General features: G+C 44.3%; 1 protein-coding gene across 1 annotated transcript in view; it reads left to right on the forward strand.

The window, feature by feature from the left end:
• The window catches only part of sbf2 (SET binding factor 2), a 192,697-nt gene that overhangs the window by 70,630 nt on the left and 107,038 nt on the right, over positions 1–15,029 (forward strand). Inside the window, exons 4-8 of the mRNA XM_083794214.1 lie at positions 1,677–1,811; positions 3,539–3,649; positions 7,260–7,365; positions 12,708–12,840; positions 14,505–14,613. Coding sequence (XP_083650340.1) covers positions 1,677–1,811; positions 3,539–3,649; positions 7,260–7,365; positions 12,708–12,840; positions 14,505–14,613 — 594 coding nt within the window. The remainder of the gene's footprint in view (positions 1–1,676; positions 1,812–3,538; positions 3,650–7,259; positions 7,366–12,707; positions 12,841–14,504; positions 14,614–15,029) is intronic.

Here is a 15,029-nt window from a genome sequence, read left to right on the forward strand (position 1 = left end):
GATGGGGGGATGACATGCAGTAAAGGCCGTGTCGGGTCCGGGAGTCGAACCCGCGGCACACTGCGACTGGATTACCAGTCCGGTGCCCAGACCGTTACGCTACGGCCTGGGCCCCAGATTGTATCTTGACTTAAGATATAATAAACTAGAACTGCACTCTGTCGAGTGCATACTTGCTTGTTGCACACTAGTAGGCCATGAATGGCCAACTAGTGCGCAAGCAGAGCGCGCAAGTACTTTCGACCGCTACATATATACTATGTATATATGTATATGTAATTTGTAAGTTGATTAGCGGTATACTGTGGTTACTTTGCGCCGTACGCACTGTCCCAGCCAACCCGCCACTTTTGATGCGTATGCACCGTCCCAGCAAATTGTGCCTGATACGGCAGTGGTGCCAGATTACATATATGTATACACAGGAGCATTACCTTTAATCCTCCCAACACTAAAACATATCGTCATTACGTCACCATCGAAAACCAATTACACTCTGGCATTGGGTCCTTTAATCCACATCTTTATTACGTCATCATTGAGAGCTAGTTATACATATACACACCAAGCAAATCAGGCACAATTTGCTGGGACGGTGCATACGCATCAAAAGTGGCGGGTTGGCTGGGACGGTGCATACGAGTCCCGGGCGAAACTTATTTTCTCTGCTTCGAAAGACGTTCGCTGTTGCTTGACCATTCTGTGAGTCCTGAATATTAATATCACAAGGTTTTTGAATATTATAAGCCAGGGAATTCATAATGATGATTACTTTTGTATGCTATTGTCTGTGTGGGCGATGGACAGGATATGACCTCAGTCTCACACCATATGATGTGTCAATGGCCGTATTCTGCTTCCTAATGACATTGTTGGCTGGAAGTGATAACCTTTGATGATAAAACAAGATGTTCTTTAAATCAAAATAATCACTCTAAATTTTAAAATGATTAACAGAGATTATTGTTTTTAGCCTGCGTTAGTATTCCAACTCAAGAACGGCAATCTACTACAAAAGAAACCTCAATGTTTTTTTCCCCCTATTTTCATTTTGTTGCCATGAACTCTAATTAATAATTATATAATAATCTTTCTTTACTTTTTGAACTTGGCATCTTTCAGTTTTTATAGGGAACTGTTGGGGAAAGGTTTATTGCAAACTGTTGTTTGTAGTAGCAGAAACTCAGTCATTCTGTTAGAACGTGTTGTATGAAATGTTCTGTGTTTGAGGAAAATGTCGTGTTCAGTCAGTCCGCACCAACTGCTTGCAACTAAAATACCCAATGGCAACAGCTCATAAGACAGCATAACAGGTTGTCCATTGGTACTTAATCACATGAACCCTTGCGTGCCTATTCTGGGCATGTTACAATAGGCGTTAGGCGCAAAAATAGCAGATCACAACTGTAGATCTTTCAGCAAAGACATTTGGTTTAAAGGGAAAATGGAGGGGAGCTTCATTCTTGACAATATTGCATATTAATAAAGTATTCAATCAATCAATAAATATGCTCTTTTTCCAAGTGTCTGCGTCGGTGAAAATAATCAGCATTACTTTGAGGCCCCGATCCGATACAGATATGGTATTTTTATGGCTGATTCCGATACGCTACCGATTATATCGCACATCACTAAGTACATGTGAAGGTATTTATTGTTTTTTTTTAATATTCCAGGGGTCAAAGAGCATGGAGGCCGATGGAGATGATGAAGAGGAGGAGGAAGAGGATGGCCTCGTCCAGCCAGCCCAAGTCTTTGCACCAAAAAGTCTCATTCTCGTCTCCAGGCTGGATTACCCCGAAATATTCAGAGTAACGTTATATCATCATTAAATACTTGTACTGTATGTATGCATGTCATGTACAATTGACTGGTTTTTGCACCTTGTGGCTCAAGTCATCATCATTTGGAATATTTGTGTGTTTTGCAAACTAGGTGATTGACTTGTAGCGCCACCTGGTGGTCACCAGTTTAGGCTCTGAGTGCCAATTCTCCCATCATAAAGAAAGAGAGGACTTTTTAAAAAAGAATGTAAAAAAAGAAAATTGTAATTTTTTTTCTTTTTTGAAATTACGTCTTGTCGTCCGTGGCACCCATTGCAAAGAGGTCCATAAAACGGGATTACGGTCCTGGCACTTAAACAGTTAATGTGGGGATCACCGCATGGCCTTGTCAGTGTTTAGCCTTTTGGTGTTAGCATTATGTTATAATTTAGCTATTGAAAAATAGCAGATCTACAAGCTCGTAGGCTACGAGCTTGTAGGTCTGCTATTTTTGAAAAATCGAAGAACCACTGACATGGAAACATAGCTTTTTCAGAAAACTGTCAGGATGTAGAAGACATTTATAGAATCGTCAAAATGGGTTAATATAGAGAAGATGTTAACGAATATTATTGCAATATGGATAATTTACTATGTGACTATCTCCTGTGTGTGGCTGTGTGTGGCTGTGTGGGGCTGCGTGTGGCTGTGTGGGGCTGTGTGGGGCTGTGTGTGGCTGTGTGGGGCTGTGTGTGGCTGTGTGGTGCTGTGTGTGGCTGTGTGTGGCTGTGTGGGGCTGTGTGGTGCTGTGTGTGGCTGTGTGTGGCTGTGTGTGGCTGTGTGGTGCTGTGTGGTGCTGTGTGGTGCTGTGTGTGGCTGTGTGTGGCTGTGTGGTGCTGTGTGTGGCTGTGTGTGGCTGTGTGTGGCTGTGTGTGGCTGTGTGTGGCTGTGTGTGGCTGTGTGGTGCTGTGTGTGGCTGTGTGTGGCTGTGTGGTGCTGTGTGTGGTGCTGTTTGTGGCTGTGTGTGGCTGTGTGTGGCTGTGTGGTGCTGTGTGTGGCTGTGGTGCTGTGTGTGGCTGTGTGGTGCTGTGTGTGGCTGTGTGTGGCTGTGGTGCTGTGTGTGGCTGCGTGTGGCTGCGTGTGGCTGTGTGTGGCTGTGTGTGGCTGTGTGTGGCTGCGTGTGGCTGTGTGTGGCTGTGTGTGGCTGTGTGGTGCTGTGTGTGGCTGTGTGGTGCTGTGTGTGGCTGTGTGTGGCTGTGTGTGGTGCTGTGTGTGGCTGTGTGTGGCTGTGTGGTGCTGTGTGTGGCTGTGTGTGGTTGTGTGTGGCTGTGTGCAGCGTAATATCTATAGATATAGATCTATATCTCCTGCGTGTGGCTGCGTGCAGCGTAATATCTATAGATATAGATCTATATCTCCTGCGTGTGGCTGCGTGTGGCTGTGTGCAGCGTAATATCTATAGATATAGATCTATATCTCCTGTGTGTGGCTGCGTGTGGCTGTGTGCAGCGTAATATCTATAGATATAGATCTATATCTCCTGCGTGTGGCTGCGTGCAGCGTAATATCTATAGATATAGATCTATATCTCCTGCGTGTGGCTGCGTGTGGCTGTGTGCAGCTTAATATCTATAGATATAGATCTATATCTCCTGCGTGTGGCTGCGTGTGGCTGTGTGCAGCGTAATATCTATAGATATAGATCTATATCTCCTGTGTGTGGCTGCGTGTGTGCAGCGTAATATCTGACCAAATGTCCTGTGTTCTCCTCCTAGGGCTGCTTGGGTCTGATCTACACGGTCTACATCGACAGCCTCAGCTTCCCTTTAGAGGGTCTGGTGGCCAATCTCTTCACGTTCCAGGTCCCTGTGGCAGGAGGATCACAGGTACTGTAATCATAATAATAATAATAAAGGTACTGTAAGGTTCTCCTGGTATTATGGTCCCCGTGGCAGGAGGATCACAGGTACTGTAATCATAATAATAATAATAATAATACTAAGGTACTGTAAAGTTCTCCTGGTATTATGGTCCCCGTGGCAAGAGGATCACAGGTACTGTAATCATAATAATAATAATAAAGGTACTGTAAGGTTCTCCTGGTATTATGGTCCCCGTGGCAGGAGGATCACAGGTACTGTAATAATAATAATAATAATAAAGGTACTGTAAGGTTCTCCTGGTATTATGGTCCCCGTGGCAGGAGGATCACAGGTACTGTAATAATAATAATAATAATAAAGGTACTGTAAGGTTCTCCTGGTATTATGGTCCCCGTGGCAGGAGGATCACAGGTACTGTAATAATAATAATAATAATAATAATACTAAGGTACTGTAAGGTTCTCCTGGTATTATGGGTCCCGGTGGCAGGAGGATCACAGGTACTGTAATCATAATAATAATAATAATAATAATAAGGTACTGTAAGGTTCTCCTGGTATTATGGGTCTCGGTGGCAGGAGGATCACAGGTACTGTAATCATAATAATAATAATAAAGGTACTGTAAGGTTCTCCTGGTATTATGGTCCCCGTGGCAGGAGGATCACAGGTACTGTAATCATAATAATAATACTAAGGTACTGTAAGGTTCTCCTGGTATTATGGGTCCCGGTGGCAGGAGGATCACAGGTACTGTAATCATAATAATAATAATAATAAGGTACTGTAAGGTTCTCCTGGTATTATGGGTCTCGGTGGCAGGAGGATCACAGGTACTGTACTGTGGAATCATAATGCTTTGAAACAGAATCCAAAGGGAAGTACGCACACTCTAAAATGTGCGTAATTTCATTTAATAAAGGATGACAACGTTTGGACCCCTTATGGGTCTTCGTCAGGTAGGTATACCTGACCTTATGACCTTATGGGTCTTCGTCAGGTAGGTATACCTGACCTTATGACCTTATGGGTCTTTGTCAGGTAGGTATACCTGACCTTATGACCTTATGGGTCTTCGTCAGGTAGGTATACCTGACCTTATGACCTTATGGGTCTTCGTCAGGTAGGTATACCTACCTGACGAAGACCCATAAGGGGTCGAAACGTGCAGACTCCTTCTTCTCCTCCTAATCATATGCTTTGCAAAGCATTCCCAGAATACCTGGCTCACAGGTAAGGTTTTCTGAGTATTCTGGGAGTGCTTTGCAAAGCATTCCCGGAATACCACAGCCTGGCTGACCTTGTCACTCTGTCCCCCGTAGCCACAGACTACAGACTTCTACAGGTCATATTGGGTTAATGTTGCTGTTCTACGACTACTGCGACATGGTGCTTATTTTGTAGAGGCGATAGTTATGTTTTACTGCCCTTTAAATCATGCTAAAGTAAGGATAGAGGAATGTTTTGGTTTTTGTGTGGCGATCAAGAAAGATTGTGTTTAGAGTCAGCCAGTCCTGTTTAGATGGTGCCAGAGATTACCTTCAGCCATGGGCAGACAGTTTTATGCTTGTATTACTTACTGTATTACTTGTATAACTCATGGATGGGGCATTAGGTTGGATGAGGTGGGGTTTGATGGGGCATTAGGTTGGATGAGGTGGGGTTGGATGGGGCACGGTTGGATTGGGGCAGCGGTGGCCGAACGGTTTGCGGAGCGGTCTTGATATCGGAAGGTCGCTAGTTCGTATCCCCGGACTGGCACGTTAAAATTACCACCGCTGAAGTGCCTTTGAGCAAGGCATTGAACCCCTACCATGAAATGTTCTATGAGCAGGGCCTGGCTGTAAACAAGTTCTTGAGCTTAGTCCAGTTACCCTGGGTAAACATAGTAACTTTTTTTTTTTTTTTTTGGGGTGGCAGTGGTAGTTAGTGGAGACGCTGATGCCAGGGCAGTAAATGTATTAGTAGCATAATGGGGGAAAAGTCTTAATTTACAACTACTATTACAAAACATCTATCCTTGCTCTGGTAAAAATGACTGCATTTGGTTCAAATAATGGAATAATTTCATTCTCTGAGAGTAAAGAATTCCGTCTTTGATTCAGATCCCATTCTGACCGATATCCCAGTTCCCCAATAAGATATTACTCCCTCCTTCAAGTCTAAGGTGCTATTTACACGAGGATGGTGTTCATAAAAAACGGCAAAATAAAGTATCGTTTGCTGCTGTCATTTAGACGAGAACCGTGTTCACAGGAGGTGAAAACGCAACGAAGTGAAACCACCTCCCAGAGTGGAAATCTTTTAGAACGCCGTTTCCTATGGTCTCCATATAAACAGGCAAAACGGTGGATCCGCAAAACTTGTGACATCATGGCTTACGTCAGCTCTGGTCGGCTCGCCCCGTGTCCTACGTTTTTACATGGTGTCATAGGCATGCGTCAGTTGCTAGGGGAAACGAACAACAACAACCATGTCGGATAGTCCGGTTTGCTGGAGGTGTGATGAGGACGCAACGTTTGTTTACTTTCTGTGTAGAAGAAGAACGGAAGTAGTTCTACGCATGCGTGACTTATGTCTATGCTTTATATAAGCGCTGTGTCACACGGACCCCACAAGGACACGCGCCACCTAGCGACCTGGCATATATATGCATGCACTTTGTAGCGTGTTCATTCAAGTGTGCGTTCTCATGTAAATGGTCCAAAAAAATGAGAACACAACGGGACTTTGACGTGTTATATGGAGATGGTCACCGTCTAAAAGAGGCCTGAGACTACTTTAAGCAGATTAAACCACTGAAGCACTGAGAAAACTGTTGTGCCTTTCTTCGTCCTTTTTTTTTCAAACTTGACTACGGTAGCGGTGGTCTCAAAAACATAAGGGAAACTTTGACAGGAAAAGACTCGCTCACCGTATAGAAAAAGAAGTAAAACTCCTTAGACTGAGACTTAAGAAAAATATTTTTTTCTTTTATTTTATCATGCTCTTATGGTGCTCTGTGCTCATGGTGCAATTAAAAAGCAAACGTTTGGGTCCTAAGTCCTTCGTCAGTGCTATCCCAGCAGATTAAACCAAGCATCATTTAGAAACCCCCAGGAGGGCCACAGGCTCATTCTTCAACAGCACACCCTGTTCCTCACCCTGTTCCTGACCCAAAGCTGTACGTCAGGAATCATGGAGACCCCCTTTCTCCCTCTGAACTCCCTCATCTGAACTGAAGGGCCACGTCATCACATTGTCATCGGCCATAACTCCACGGGACTTACAAAGCATTTCTCAGCACCCACAATAAAAGCTCATTTCTGGACATAAAAGAATATTTTTTGCTTTAACTGTTCCTATTGAAAAACTTCCGCAGCTGGTGTCCGACCGTCGCCAGTTATATTTTGGTTAACATGCAATTGAGGTTTTTCAACCAGTTCAACGCGTTCAAAAGGCTAATTCAGTGCTGCAGCTGCAGCGTCTGTGCAGGGCCATTCAACAGTCCTCAATGAATGACTGTTTGTCTCTGTGTCTAATCTGTCCTGTATAAATAAATGACCATAGACGTCTAATCATAAACATCTAATGTGCATGTAATGAATGTATTCCCTTTTTTAATGAATAAACAGAAGCTGTTTTCCCTGGGAGCAGGCGATCGCCAGCTCATCCAGACCCCTCTGAATGACAGCCTGCCCGTCACATGCAAGAGTGTGGCCTTGCTCTTCCAACAGCTCGGTGGGTTCTTCGGACTTTGTCCTTTTGGTGTTTTAAACATTGTGTTATAATTTAGCTATTGAAAAATAGCAGATCTACAAGCTCATAGCGCGCCACTGAGTGGCAGAAACCCCCAAATTCGAGCATAATGTAAGGGCAAAATGGTTGTTTATCTGATATTAAACATATTTAATGTATAATGAATATGTAGGATTTAGGCCCTACACATCCTACAGTATATTCCATCTAGGTTTTTGCTGCAGGTTGTCACTTATGTACAGTGCACGCACGCACGCACACACGCACGCACGCACGCACACACGATATATAATTCAAGTCATTTCATGTACTCTTAAGTGATTGAAGTATTACAATGTAGTTGCTAGAAAATACTGCTTTGGAAACTAATTCTGTCACATGAAATGAGTGCATACAGTTCCTTGTGGACAAGTCAAATTTTAGGTTTGTTTGAGTTCAATGTTTGAATTTGAGTGAAATTAAATAGTTTTCACCTGAAAACCTTTTTGTAATGGAAAATTGGCCCTAATTCGGCCTCATTGATTAGAAGAATGTACTTCAGAACACAATGTATTATATTCCTTTAGAGCATACACACACACACACACACACACACACACACACACACACACACACACACACACACACACACGCCTCTTTCCACGAACCCCGGAATTCTCTAATAGTTTGCATCCGCCTGTGTTTGTTTTTATAAATTGGTTGACATGCACACGGGGGGGTACTTAACCGATACACACACACACACACACACACACACACACACACACACACACACACACACACACACACACACACATGCTCACGGGGGGTACTTAACCAATACACATGTGAGGGTCATGTGGAAGTCATATGTTTGTACTTTCTATCCAATCTGGAAACACAAGAAGTGAACAAATGGCTGCACTTTGACATTATCCTCAATCATGGTCTGTGTTAGTCTTCACAAGTCTGTTTTTGTTCCCAAATCTCTAGCACGTTATCCAGGACTAGTCCACAAAGCAAATACAATTCATACAGTATGTCAACGAAGAAAGCACACAATGTACGTCAGTATATTCCTGATAGAGGCCAGTTCTCTCATCTCAGTTTCACAGGAGATTGAAGTTGTTATTGTTTCACAGAAAAAAAAAGATCTAACCAACTTGAATGAACCATATCTGTCTGTTTCATGTCCAGATCTCCAGATCTCGTTTTATGGAAATATTGTATCAAACCTTAAGCAGCTATAGGAAAACTGTAATTGGCTGCCACAGTAATCCAGCATACAGTACATACAGTATGTGTAGCTGACCTAAACATGTGCATCTCCTCCTGCCAGCTCCTCCAAATAATACCTTCAACATTGTCTGATAGGTACAGTATACAATCAGGCATCCGAGTTGCACAACAACATGCTAGCTACAGTATAAAATGTAAGATGTGTTACTGAGTTGAACAGAGTCTCCTTCTCACTGTCTGGTACATTGGTTTGCAGTCTGGTTTTTATTGTGTAGCATGGATATTATTGAGTTATTTCTAACTGAGAGTCAGAGTACGGTGTGGTGCACAAATGAAATGCTGAGACTTGCCTTATTGTAAGTGGTGTTATATATAAATAAATAGTAAATACTGTATATTAATAGTTGTCCGGCTTTTGGAATGACTACATGCAGCCATGCAGGGCCGTAGCTGACCATTTGGTTGCCCTATTTGTGTTGCCCCCCCCCCCCCCCCCCCTCCCGACGAGAGCGCTGCATTTCCTCATGCAGATCGGCTATTTTCACTGTTTGTGAGGACACACAGTCGCACACACGGCCGCTCGTCATTACGCGGTGGAGCCGCAGAGGAAATTGTTAATTTGAGGGTCGGCTTGGCACTTTTTGGCACATTTTGTTGCCCCCCTCGGTGTGTTGCCCTACTCACAGCGTATAGGTAGCGACGGCACTGACTACATATAACGATGGGCCACATTGTGCATAATAGGCACAATGTCAGTCAGCTTATGGTAGTTGAACAATTCATTCCACGTACAGTACTGCAGTGGGGATAAATATTACATTGTGTCGGATGTGTCCTAACCAGCCATGGCCCCTGTCACACTTAATATGACATAATAGGCTCTGTGCACATGCACAGAATAACTCTTCCTACTCCCCGGGCCCCATCTCTACTTCCTTCACAGGTGTTACCGATGGTACTAATTAAGGCCCTGTTCTGTTCCACTTAGTGTACACAGTGGTTCTCAAACTTTTTACTTTCAAGGACCCCCCCCATAACTCTGCAGTGTAACTCTGAGTTACAGACCCGTACAGGTCCATTTGGATCGGAAGGACACTTTGAGAGTGAGACCCACTGGTGTAGCAGAGTGTTTCCGGTGCCATGTCATTAGTCAGAAGGTTCATTGTTCAGAAATTACTATCCCTATCTCTAAAGGCCTATTCATAGTCTGGATTTTCGGTGGTGAGGTGCGGTGGTGAGGTGACCACCGGAGCTGAAATAACGTTGAGCGGTGGTGAGCTGACCACCGGAGCTGAAACTAGAAAAAGTGCCCTTCCGGGCACAGGTCTCCACCAGGTTATCCACAGATCCGTGCAGTTAGAGGTAAAAACACTTTTCGGCCAGTTATAGCGCCACCTTGAGGCTGAGTTGAAATTGTTCATGTGGCATTTCGTCCTCGGCCTAGTGGGAATGTGGGTGCACAATTTCACGGAAATCACGCGATGTGTTCATGATTTGCAGCATTTTGTTTGAAACTGAGCACTCCTGTGAACTTTGGAAGCCAATCTTAACCAATCAGGATGGAGTGTGATAAATCTGAAAGACCCGTTTCGTTGAATGGCTCTAGAGAGACTGTGTACCAATTTGCGTGATGTTTGGACAAAATCTGTAGGTGTACTGTGCAAAAACTTGTTTTGCACAAAGCGGCCTCTTGGTGGCGCTATAACAGGCCGTTGTGGAAAGTTTGGGGCAGAGGTTCATCTTGGCATCCAGGGAGTGTGTGTGCAAAATTTGGCATCGACCGGGTTAACGGTGAAGTTTTTGCACAAAGCGGCCTCTTGGTGGCGCTATAACAGGCCGTTCTGGAAAGTTTGGGGCAGAGGTTCATCGTTGGCATCCAGGGAGTGTGTGTGCAAAATTTGGCATCGACCGGGTTAACGGTGGGCGAGATTAGCCTGTCACGGACACACACACGGACGGACGGACGGACGGACGGACACACAAACGGACGGACGGAGTGCAAAACATACTCTCCCCACATGCCTTCGGCCTGGTGGAGACAATAACGTTGAGCGGTGATGAGCTGACCACCGGAGCTGAAATAACGTTGAGCGGTGGTGAGTAAAAACAGAGAGAAGGGCTGGAGCGGTGGCGGTGGTTTGCTCTTCACCGCGGCTCAGTGATGTCATGTTGTAGTTCGGTGGTCACCTCACCACCGACAATCCAGACTATGTATGAGCCTTAAGCCTAACCTATAAACATAACCGCAAGCACGGGAGCAGTGCGTGTTCGCCAACCGTAATGCATGGTCAGACTAACGGGACTTAGGATCTATGGGTAGTCCCCGTGTTTCCACATAGCTGCACCCTGACCCTGTTTGACCAGAATGAGGAGCAATTATACAAAGATGGGTTGAAAAGTGGCGAAGTGGTCCTTTAACCTGTGGGCCACATTAACCCATTTTGATCAGAGATCAGATTAAAAAAAAATCTTCTACATCCTGACAGTTTTCTGAAAAAGCTGTTTCTATGTCAGTCGTTCTTCGATTTTTCAAAAATAGCAGACCTACAAGCTCGTATGAGCTAGTAGATCTGCTATTTTTCAATAGCTAAAGCATAACATAATGCTAACACCAAAGTGTGTATCATGGCCCGTTACATCAGAGCCGGCTCGCCGGTGGGACGTGTTGGTGAAGTTGGCGAGCGGACGGACGTGTGGCAGGTCCACACACCGTCCTGCTGCGTCCACACAGGTCATCCCAGTCATGTCAGAGGAATGTTTGTTAGAAACATGTCACGCTGCAGAGGAAAGGAAACCCCCGGGGGACGAGGAAGGGACTGGGCGACCGACTGTCAACAGAGCTGCTGTTTTCTGCCTTTGTCTCTCTCTTCTGTTGACCGCTTTATTTAGGGCTCGGAAATGTTGTTGTTTCCATAAGATAAGCAAACACCTGAAACGGGCTGTAGATATAGATATCACAGCTTGAAGGATAACGCCAGTGGTTCTTTTTTTTTTTTAATGTTTTCTTTTATTTATATTTGACATAATACGTCATTGTCAAAATGGAGAGAATAAAAAAGCACTGCTAAATGTATTGGCACTCTAATTCTTTGTCAGAGTAGTACCGTAGTATCCACATATCCACTATTTAGAAATTTGAGATTGCTTGAAGTGTGTGTGTGTGTGTGTGTGTGTGTGTGTGTGTGTGTGTGTGTGTGTGTGTGTGTGTGTGTGTGTGTGTGTGTGTGTGTGTTAGACAGTATATTGCTACTGTAATAGGTGCCCCACTTTATTTGTGGGCAGAGTTTCAGAAATGTTGGTAGACATGAGCTGAAAAGGTCACAGTCAAGGTCATACATAATTGATGATGACTGGTGTGTTTAATTCTCCCTGTGGTTTTTGTTTATAATTATGCTTTGTTGTGAAGTTGTGTCACTTCTCATTTAGACCATTTTTCAGAAGTAGGTGGTTGGCAATTTTTGTTATTTTTCGTTCCATTGCCACAGATTTAGTTGAATCCAACATATAGTTATAATTTCCTGTTTATCACTGATATCTGAACCTCAGATATCCAGAGATCCCGACCCAGCGCCCCCCAGTGGCGCCCCCAGTGGTGCGGATGTGTTTGCCTGTGTTAGTTCCTCTGTCTTTATCACTTCAACGTGTGACGAATCGCTCTGTCAGTCGCTCGATAGGAAACAATAACAGGAACTGTAAAGTTAGAATTCATCCGGACTGTCAGATTGGTATTTGACATAATATTTATACCGCAAAAAAGTATGTAATTTCCTCCTGTTATTCAATCGTGTGTTTTCACATACAGTACGTATGCAGTGTCCAAGATACATTATCAATTGATTATTATAATATGTATTGCTCATAGTGTCGTCATGCTTACAATGCACAGTAATTTACAACGCAAGCAGCTGGTGTGTTGATGCAGAAATGCTTTGGAAAAACATCACACAATCGTTCACGAAATCAATATTGTTTACTCTAATTTGTATTTCATTGTCAAAAATCCCCCCACCGAAAGTATGTTTTTGATAAATTGTCTTGGAATAATAAGGCAGTCACATTCCAACAAATACCTCATTAATTATATTCTCTGTTGTTTCACCCTCCAGGAATCCAGAATGTTCTGAGTCTTTTCTGCGCCGTTCTGACGGAGCACAAGGTTGTGTTCCACTCCACGTCTTACCAGAGACTAGGAGAGGCTTCTCGCGCACTGGAGGCCCTGATGTTCCCGCTCAAATACAGGTGTGAACCAGAATAGTACCTCTCAGTCCCGGCAGAGTAGTTCCGGAGTGGTCCCAAAGGTGTGGCCCTGGTCTTTCCCTAGTGGTTCTGATCGAGGGTAGCTACTGGGACGTAAGTCGGGACTTGATCACCCCGGCTGGGTCACCTGAGTGAGGGGTATGATGTTGAGAGACCCGAAACCCTGTTGACCTCAGGATACATCACTGAGGATACGTCCCAGGTGATGACCGCAGGATACATCACTGAGGATACGTCCCAGGTGATGACCTTGGGATACATCACTGAGGATATGTCCCAGGTGATGACCTTGGGATACATCACTGAGGATACGTCCCAGGTGATGACCTTGGGATACATCACTGAGGATACGTCCCAGTTGATGACCTCGGGATACATCACTGAGGATACGTCCCAGGTGATGACCTCGGGATACATCACTGAGGATACGTCCCAGGTGATGACCTCGGGATACATCACTGAGGATACGTCCCAGGTGATGACCTCAGGATACATCACTGAGGATACGTCCCAGGTGATGACCTCGGGATATACATCACTGAGGATACGTCCCAGGTGATGACCTTGGGATACATCACTGAGGATACGTCCCAGGTGATGACCTCGGGATACATCACTGAGGATACGTCCCAGGTGATGACCTCGGGATACATCACTGAGGATACGTCCCAGGTGATGACCTCGGGATACATCACTGAGGATACGTCCCAGTTCTAGTTTTCGTTCTATGCTTGACTCCATGGCATGGACTGATTCTGACAAGGCTGATTATTAGTTAACTAAAACTAACAAACTTAATATACATGCCTGCACAGTCTGCCTAATGTGTTAAGTCAAGCGTTTACAGAAAGTTTTAGATTTTCTTTTATTATTATTTTTCAATATTTGACAATTAAAAAATGTCATACTTAATCTAACAGTGCATCCAATCTACGGTATACAGACTGGTTGTCTTTATGCTCTGTGGTGCATCATCTAATTTAATTACAGTATCCACTTAACCCATTTAGGCCTGACGTCGAAATAAATAAAAAGTCTTCTGAAAGAATATATTATATTCAAAGATTTGTGCCACATTTTCACGATCTTTCAAAAATAGCAGACCTACAACAGCTTGTAGATCTGCTATTTTTCAATAGCTAAAGTATTCCATAATGCTTAGTTAAAACACCAAAAGGGGTGCCCCAAATGGGTTAACAGCAGTAGCATGCACATTGAGGTAAAATGCATGAATAACTTAATTCTCAAATTATTTTCCAAACGTCTTACCACTTTTTAGCTATCTTTGAGTGGTGCAACCACTCCTACAACCAGCAATGTCCGCGTCTACCTATGTGTCATGTGTCTACCTATGTGGCCATGAGCACGAGTATACCGTATGCCTATTAGTACCAGTAGGGGCGCTTTGCCAGAAACAGAGAGAGAGAGACAGTGCTGCTCTGTTGCTTGCTAATGAGAGAGAGAGAGAGAGAGAGAGAGAGAGGGGAGTTGCACCACTCAGTTCACACGGGTGTGATTTTCTTATTCGTATAGGTGAGTTGGCTTTTGTAAGTGGATTTCAAAATGTCTCACACTCAAATCCCCTTTCTCTACTAGCCTTTGAAATGGGCTAATGCATACATCTTACTTTCTTTGTCTCAACTCAGCTACCCGTACATCCCCATTCTGCCTTCGCGGCTGCTAGAAGTCCTGAGCTCGCCCACCCCCTTCATCATCGGAGTACACTCCATGTTCCAGAGTGAGATCCAGGACCTGGTGAGTACAGATAATATTAGTCCATTTGGTTGGTCAATTAGACCCCATTCTGTCAGACCCCATAACATGTCAAGACGCCGTAAATCGCAGATTGCAGATATTTCTCAACGTATTTAGATTATGCTAAAAGGGGTGATACTCCATCACGCTAGAGTTTGTAGAGTTCATGCATTCTTTCTCCTGACCAGGGCAGATATGGTTCAGCCCCATGAGGAGCCCGTTGGTTTCAGAAACACTCATCATTCTTTCTCCTGACCAGGGCAGATATGGTTCAGCCCCATGAGGAGCCCGTTGGTTTCAGAAACACTCATCATTCTTTCTCCTGACCAGGGCAGATATGGTTCAGCCCCATGAGGAGCCCGTTGGTTTCAGAAACACTCATCATTCTTTCTCCTGACCAGGGCAGATATGGTTCA

Source organism: Protomyctophum parallelum (assembly GCF_964188405.1).
Source record: "Protomyctophum parallelum genome assembly, chromosome: 2".
In the NCBI taxonomy this organism is placed as follows: Eukaryota; Metazoa; Chordata; class Actinopteri; order Myctophiformes; family Myctophidae; genus Protomyctophum; species Protomyctophum parallelum.